The following is an 8,415-nucleotide window of genomic DNA, read 5'->3' on the forward strand; positions in this document are numbered from 1 at the left end:
GGAGGGGCCAGAGGGAATGGGCTGTGGGAGCCTTCCCAGAGGAGGCGCTGGCCCTGCCGAGTCCTGGCGAGATTAGAGATGTGGCCGGGGGTGGGAGGGCTGACGAGGCCCAGGGAGCCCAGTCAGAACTTGACTGATCAGAAACAAACGTCACTCTAGGCGCAGCCCCCAGGGTGGCGCTCACTTCGTTTGGCCGGCAGGCCTAGTCTGGGGGAGGGAACAAAACCAAGTCCCTTCAGTGGCCACCCCGGTCGCTTGCACGGGTGAGCAACACAGATGAGCTCTCCTTGCTTCTTTAACCTGACACAATCGGCTCAGGACAGGGGTTTCCAGAACCTTCCTTAGAAAGGAAAACCCCCAAGATCCAGCCATACGGAAAGGCAGAGAAGACCCTCCCAGAGAGATTCCGCATCCCATGTCTGGGCTCCCAGGAGAGAGAGAGAGAATATGGCAGAGTCAGACAGAGGCAGGACAGGGGCGGGTCTCAGGTACAGAGGAGTCAGGGCCCACGGGAGGACTTGGCTCTGTGAGTCAGAAACAGCCAAACCCATCCTCAGCCTTTATGAGAAAAACCAGACCCACACTGTTCTCCTCCAGGAAGCCTTCCTGGATGGCTGTCCCCCAGGTCCCACGCACCCTTCTCATCCCCTCTCTGCGCCACAGGTGTCCTATCTTCTGCCAGGTTGGACTGTAGCTTTGGCCCCGGTCTCGGTCTCTGACTCACATTGCTCAAAGCCAAACTCATAATCTTCCTGTGCAGTCATTCCCCCACCCCTGCCACTGCGGTCCCCTGGCAATTACCGGCATCATCTGGTCCTTGGTCGCTCTGGATCCCTCCTCTCCCTCATAGCTTCAGCCTATCCCCAGGGTCCGGGGATTTGACTTTCTCACTTCTCTTGTGCCTTCCCCTCCCTTCCATGCCTGTAGCCATTGATGTGCTCCAGCCCTCATTGCCTCCCACCCAGTCCTCTTCCCTGTCTGTTCTGTGAACCCCAGCTGGTTTCTGAAAGTGCAGCTCTGGCCCCTCTCACATAAACAGTCTCTCAGGGTCCCATGACCTAAAGGATGAAATCCAAAGGCCAATGGTTAGCATTCAAGGACCTCCAGAGGCTGGTCCTGACTCACCCTTTCACACTAATTGTGCTGGTCTTCTCCATGGACACTAATTTCTAACCAAATTATTTATTGCCCCTGCATATACTCCATGAATTTCTACTGCTGTTACTGTTCCTTGAAATGCCACACAACCTCCCTCCCCTGACTATCCTGGCCTTTTCCCAGACCAGAGCTGCCCCACCTTTGCACAACGTTTGGTTGGGGCTCCACTTTAGGGCAAGGAGAATTTCAAACATGGGGTCCCTGTCCAGTGCACGCTGCCCACCTGACTCCCTCACTGTCATGTTTGTGGTGTGAATGAATGGTTAGAAACATCACCAGTGTGGCGTGGCTGCCCTATCGGAGCGCCACGCCCCCAAGAGAAGAGACGCCCCCTTCCCTCCCTCCAAGACTGAAACCTGAAGGCAGGGACAGCCTCCCCCCTTGGACAGGGGCTCCTCGAAGGCGAAGGATTGTTGTGTGTCTGCCCCACACCCCAACTCGGACAGGGGCTCCGGGCCGCAGAGGCTCTCCTACCCAGCATGGACATCCCCTAGGCAAAGGACCTAACCTCCTTCTGGACCACAGGAGGTGCCCAGAACCACACATTGCCCAATATCCAGAAAAGTTTTTGAACTTCCTTTATTCTCTTTCCACACAGCTGTCCTTTCCACAGACACATATGTGTGTGCACACACTTAGATACACACACAGCCAAGGTTGCCATTCAGCTGCCCAAAGCCAGGACACACCTCCCTCTAATAGAGGCTGTGCTGGGCGCAGTGGTAGGCACAGAGCTGCCGGTGGTACTGCAGGTGGTAGTCCTTCAACAGCTTGCCCAGGATGTAGAGAAACTCGTCAAAGCAGATCTGGTTGTCCTTGTTCTTGTCCGCTGCCCGGAACAACTCCGTGATATAGTATGGTTCTTTCCGACCCTGAGGAATGGGGCAAAGGGTCACCCACTGCCCAAGCCCAGACCAAACTTCCAGGGCTCTCTGCCACCTGCTGTGAGGGGAGGATTTAGGATGGGGGCAGAAAACAACTCCACACTTAAAGAGGGACCAGGATACGTGCTGCAAACTAGGCTGAAGAGACAGAGGTGTGGTGGATGCCTCGGCAACTGGCCCTGTGGCTGCGTGGCTGCAGACAGAGAAGGCAAGCTGGGCACAGTTTACTGGTTAACTGTCAACAGTTCCTGTGCGGTGCTGAGCAGCCCGGCAACTCCAAAAGACACTTCGCATCCACATGGGTCCTAGTTCAAGCCTTTCTTCCCAGGTAACTGCAAGCTCCCCTGGAGGCCCTGAAGGCCGGGGCTGGGTCCTCCTCCTTCACACTGGGAGCTCCCCGAGGAGCTTGCCCTATCTCTGTGTGCCAGGCTGTCAGGGTTGACAGCAGGTAGTGTCCGTTTGCATGCTAAGGCATCCACCTGGGACTTGCCCATGACGGCTTGCACACTCTGCCTGGGGCAGTGCCACATCCATGTGTCCTGGGGAATGTCCCCAAGGAGATGGCCATGATCTGGCTCTGAGGGTGAGGACTGGGGCTGGTATAGGAAAGAGGCATTGAGGTGGAAGGGACTGCACGAAGAAGGCCAGGGATCAGAGCTCAGGGGGGAAACGGGCCAGGCTGAGATGAGGCGGGCACTGGGGAGCCCTGGACAGTGACAGGTGAATTGGCTGGTGGGTGTCGTGAGTGCGGTGTGCATCCGGGGTAAGGCAGTTGCTGCAACTGGAAGCAGCTGTGGGCCAGGATGTGTACCTCTTTCCTGCGGGCAGACCCACCTTTTCTCCCCTCCCACCACCACCTACTGCTCATTTAAACTGACCTCCTCCAGAGAAGAGCTGGGGGCTTCCCACCTTGGACAGGCTCTCCCCAGCTTTCCTCACCTCTGCCCACCTTCCCAGGCGTGCTGTCTGTCTTCCCTGGGCCGTGTGTCTGTCCCCAAGGCCCTGTGCCCAGGTGGTATTGAGTCCCACAGTGGCAGGGCCCAGGCAGCCCCCTAGGACACAGGACAGGCTATTCAGCCCTGGAAGCAGGGGACAAAGCACAATTACCCCAACCTAACCCCTCCTCTCTCTACAAGCCTCCGAGTTAACACTCAGTTAACTGAGGCCAAGTGTCCTCTGGTGTTTCCCAAAATCAGGCAGGGAGAGATGGGAAGTGACCAAAGAAGGCCCTTCTCCTAGAATGTAAGGACCTTAGAGTCAGAGGGGTGGATCCAGTGTCCTCTGGAGAAGATACAGTCCAGAAAGCCCCAGGGCATGGGGCAGAGGGCAGAGGGCGGGGTCCCACAGCCACCCCTCCTGCCAGCCTGGCAGGTCCCAAAAAGCCGGTAATCACAGGGCTGGGCTTGGGGACAGAGAAGCCATGCAGGGCTGAGAGGGGCATCTGGGCCTGGGATCCAGGGCTGGTCTGAGACGCTCTATCAACCCTGGAGATGGGAGGCTGGAGAGGAAAGTCAACCCCACCCACACCCTCCTCCCACCTGGCCAAGGGGGGCAACGTGGCTAAACTTCTCTGCCCACAGGCGGAGGGGCAGAAGGGGCAGCCTTGTGCGAGGCCCCAGGAGTGGAAGCTGGAGCCCAAGGGCTCGGCAAGGCAGGTGCAGAATTTACTGACCGAATGGTCCTCAGGAAGGTATAGAATGGGCAGAAGAATAAACAGGCTTGGGTTAGAACTGATCTTCAGGGATTAGTGTGCTGGGACTGGAATAGGGCCAGGCAGAGAGTTTCAGAAGAGGGAAAGACTAGAAATAAAGATGAGCCAAGCTCCACACTTTCCTCTGGCTGCAGATCCTGCCTTCCCTCACTCTCTCCCTCCTATCGCTCCCTAAGTTGGAAATTCTCATGGGAGACAGTTCCCTGTACCTAACATCACTCACTTCCAACCCTATACCTGTCTCCCAGTCCCCTCTTCATCCCCCTGCCTGACTCCAGACCCCACACACCAAGCTCTCCATGAAGCGGGGCACGTTGTCCATGAGCAGGGCCCTCAACGCCTCCACGGTCAGGGTCTCCACGTCTCCTTCCCGGGCCGCATACTGGTGGTAGCAGTGGATGATTTGGAAGAGAGACTCCTCCACTGGTGTGTCTGTCATGGTGGCTGGTGTCAGGATGTGGGAGTGGAGCAGCTGTGGACAGTGGAGAATCTGGGAGAAGAGAGCAGAACCTTGTCTGGAGTAGCCCACAGATGGATGGACACCTCCTCCAAGAATCTTCTACTCACATTCCTGCACCTTGTCTCTAGTCCCCTGCCTGTACTCTACCTGGCTTCCTGTAAACTTGGCTCAAAGTCCCTGTCCTGCATGAAGCTTTCCTGCTAAATCTCAGACAGGGCTCTGCCTCTTCACTCAGATCGGGTCTTCCTGAGAGCAGGACTGTGTCTTCCTCCCCTCTAGCCCTTCCCATAGGAGTAATCTGAAGTCAAGAATGAGAAGAAACTAAGGGCTCTTTGAAGCCACACAACATTGATGTTTTCCAATGAAACATTTGTAAACCCCTGGAGATGACAGGATCTCTACTCCCATATACCATTTTATATTACAGATGGAATATGAAAATAATTACACTATGCCATAACTCCAGCCCTGGAATTGTTACGGTCATTTTCTTTCTCATTGAGTGCACAGATAACAAATGGATTCCTGTCTCAGCTGCTACCACTGTCTTGCTGCGTGACCCTCTCGGGCCTTGGTTTCAACATCTACCAACATTTACACAGTTAGTGTGGTCCCCTCAGCCCACGGGTTCCATGGTTCCCCAGGACCTCTGTGTGCTGGGCTGCCCAGCAGCTGAAATACTAGGGCTGGCAGAGGCACCACAGCCTCTCCTGGTCATCCCCAACACCCCTCCCAGCACTCTGCACATTTCAGCTTCCCCTGTAATATGGGGTTAAGGCCCCAATGCCTGTGACCTCCCATTTCTCACTTCCAACGGACATCTCTGTTTTCAGAAGGCAAGATCATCCTGTCCAGGTACTAAGCTTCCCTGGATTCTGTGCAGATGAGAATCACAATGACTGGATCTTCTACCAGTTATGGAGCCAGCCAGGCACTGGGCTAAGTGCTTTATGTGCAATATCCCATTTAATGTCCACAATGACCATATCAGGTAGGCGTCATTATCCATTCCCATTTTCCTGAGGAGGAAAATGAAATCTAGTGAGGTTAAGTAAATTTCTCAGCATCTCACAGCTGATCTACCTGGATTCAAATCAAAGTCTTTGGGAATGACCCCAAAAACAAGCTTTTAACTCGGAGCCCTAAGCTCCTTTGGGGTCACACCTGGGCTGTTGGGACACACATATACACTGCATACATTCTCCAAAGTGGCTAAACTGCCCATCTCTGCTTCCTTGAACCCGCGCACCCAACACAGCCCCACTCTAGCCCCCAAGACTCTCTTGGGGGAGCACTTACCTGATGCTATTGGGGCAAGTGTCCTCTGAATCCACGGTTGGGGCCTATGGTTTATCCTGGAGAGTTCCCAGGACTCAGACAGAAGGCAGCTGTGTGAATAGGGGCTCCACCACTGAACCCCACATCCTGCCCCTCCTCAGTGCCTCCAATTACGGGAGCCAAGGTGGTGACTCTTTGTAGGTCTTTCAGCAGCCGACTGAGACTTAATTGCATTCCTGAGGTGACTTCACATGACACTTGCTTCCTAGGATTAGCTCAGCCAGTTTCAGTGACCCTCCTTCCCTCAAATCCTGATGTGAAGCATCTAAGAATCACAAAAGGTCATATTAGCCATCTTTCTGCCTCAGAGCACATCCTCCAAGCTCCAGAGCTTAGCTGGAGTCAGACATACAACTTAGATACATCTTTCTTAGTGGTCTTCCCTCAATTGTTGATACTCCCAAATCCACAGTTAGGAAACACATTCATGCATTCACTCAACAAATATTCCCCAAGTACCTACACTGTGCCAGGTCCTCTTCTAGGTAATTGGAGTGAGACTCAGGGCCAGCTCAAGGGGTGAGGCTAGGTAGAGAGGCCAGAGAGGCATCCACCATCACAAGGCACTGTGAACACTACCAGCTTAGTGGCACAAACAGGGTACTCAGGGAGCCCAGGAAGGAACACCTTCTGTCTGGAGAATAGAGAAAGACTTCTGTTAGGAAGTGACATTTAAGTTGAGGCTTGAAGAAAGGCTTTGAGTTGCAAGGAGGAGAATGGAGGACTGAGCACTCCAGACAGAAGAAACAGCACAGGCAAAGGTGAGGGGCACGGAAGAGGATGGGTGCTCAGAAGATGAAATCCAAAGCGGCATCATGATTATTTGTCAAAAAACATATTGGAGAAGAAGGATAGAGACAAACAGCAAAGAGCTCTGAGTGGCAAGCTAGAGATGTGACTTTGTGCATGGAGAGAAGTTAATAGAGGACTCTAAAGGGGGTTGGGTGGTGGGTGAAAGGGCAGAAGGAAATATGGTAGGACCAAGTTTGTTTACTAAGAAATAACCAACTGCAATGTGGAAGTGGCCCTACTCTAAGAGGAGCGAGATGTTTGGCCTGGCCTCCATACAGGTGCCACCTGGACCCTTGAGTGACAGGTGAGCTCTCTTCTTTCATCTCATCTCCAATAAGCCTTTTCTCAGTCAATCCCCTTTCCCTCATCTCACCTCATCTCCTGCATCTCCCACAAGGGAGTGTGAAAGGGCAGGTCATTGAGCTCAAGAATAAATGGTCTTACCGTGCTGGAAAACTTGAGAAAAAATAGGGAGATACTTAAGGCAAAACCTTTTCCAGTTTACCCAGTAAGCCTTCACCTACCAAACATAATGATTTCCCCAACAAGCAAGTGGTTCATCAATACACCTTTAGGTCCCTTATATTTTTTATGTGACATTTGTATAATCTAAATACCTTTTTTAAAAAAATACACCTTTAGGTTTCTAAACTAAAAACATGTCTCAAATTATTAAAAAGGAAAACAATTTAACAATGGCAAGTAAAGTCACAGAAACTTTGATTCAATATCTTTAATTCTGCCATCATTTCCCTGGAAATTTATCCCAAGAAAGTAATGAAACAGATGCCAAAGTAATAATCAAGAAAATATTCAGGGACTTCTGGGAAGATGGAGGATTAAAAAGGCAGAGGGATCATTTCTGTCCCAGAAAAAATAGCTAGTGAATAGGTGGAGACTGTCTGGAAGGATGCTCTGAGGCTCAGGATACCAGAGGAAGGTGAAATACCACCTAGAAGAGAGGGGCAAAGGAAAGGCATCTCAGCTGGCTGAAGAAGCCCAAAAGTAGAGATGCAAAGGCAGCAGCAGGCACACTTCCCCATCTATGGAGCAAGTCTGGGGACTTCAGCAGCTATGGACTTCAGTGGCTGTGGACTGAGGGGGTTGCAGGGCTCCTCTTCCCCAAGAAAGGGAAGAGGGAGGATCAGAGTCTACAGCAAATTCAGATTTTGGCCAAGGAACTTGATCTGCTGCATTGGAGGGTTCACAGACTTCCAAGCTGGGAGGGGCAGTGGGGGGGGCAATATTGTTTGACATGAGAGCTAGCAGGGAGTTAAAGATAATTTGCCTTCTCAAGCACCTTCCCTACTGCCCCAGGAGGGAAGGTGTGACTGGCCAAGAGTGGAGAACAGCCTCTGAGGAAGTTTGTTGTGAGGCTTGGCTAGTCCTGAAGACATTGCTTCTGCACCACCTACCTGCATGAGGAATTATACTGAATGCATTCCTCCCTAGCCCCTGGGGTCTGATCTGAGAGGTCTACCAAAGAGCACCATCTTCTGCACAAAAAAAAGTGCAAGAAAAAGGAAAAATATTAATAAATAAATAAAAGAGGCAAGCAGATGCCTTTTACTGCTACCCTCTTCAAGGCTCTTGGACGATGGCCTGCACCTCATTACTGAGTCCTTAGCTCTGGTATGAGCAGTTTAACAGGGGCAATCTTGAATATCTATAACAAGTTGAATAAAGAGTCAAAGAAAAATGGTAGCACACAGCTATTAAACAGTAAATCCCTAGGCAAGAGAGCAAAACTGAACATCAGAGTAAATTCAGCATCAGAATTAGATGCCTAGACATCAGGAAAAAATTAAAAGCCATACAAAGAAAAGGAAGATATGACTCAGGCAAAGGAACCAATCAAAGTTCCAGATGGGATACAGTATTTGAAAGAGCTAATGAATGAGGGTCATACAAATCTCCTAAATCAAATCATGGACTTGAAGAACAACAGGACTAAATAAATAAAAGACATTGAGAAGATACTGGATGAGCACAAAGAAAAACACAAAATCTTGGATATAAAAATGACAGAGCTTATGGAAATGAAAAACAATAAATGAGATTAAAAATACAAT

General features: G+C 51.3%; 1 protein-coding gene across 1 annotated transcript; it reads right to left on the bottom strand.

The window, feature by feature from the left end:
* Positions 1 to 1,853: 1,853 nt before the first annotated feature.
* On the bottom strand, positions 1,854 to 4,192 carry LOC101445418 (protein S100-A15A). The gene is made up of 2 exons (XM_004454021.1): positions 4,043 to 4,192; positions 1,854 to 2,030 (listed from the first exon to the last, which is right to left on the bottom strand). Exons 1-2 carry the CDS (start codon positions 4,190 to 4,192, stop codon positions 1,854 to 1,856), a joined length of 327 nt encoding a protein of 108 aa, XP_004454078.1.
* Between the last annotated feature and the right edge of the window lie 4,223 nt (positions 4,193 to 8,415).

The sequence above is a fragment of the Dasypus novemcinctus genome, chromosome 13 (assembly GCF_030445035.2).
Source record: "Dasypus novemcinctus isolate mDasNov1 chromosome 13, mDasNov1.1.hap2, whole genome shotgun sequence".
NCBI classification, from domain to species: domain Eukaryota; kingdom Metazoa; phylum Chordata; class Mammalia; order Cingulata; family Dasypodidae; genus Dasypus; species Dasypus novemcinctus.

What these genes read in the sequence shown, in the direction of transcription:
- LOC101445418 (XM_004454021.1), bottom strand. Translation starts at nt 4,192, where the DNA reads ATGACAGACACACCAGTGGAGGAGTCTCTCTTCCAAATCATCCACTGC. An exon ending in CCCGCTTCATGGAGAGCTTG is followed by an intron (nt 2,031 to 4,042) that starts GTGTGTGGGGTC and finishes CCCATTCCTCAG; the next exon opens with GGTCGGAAAGAACCATACTA.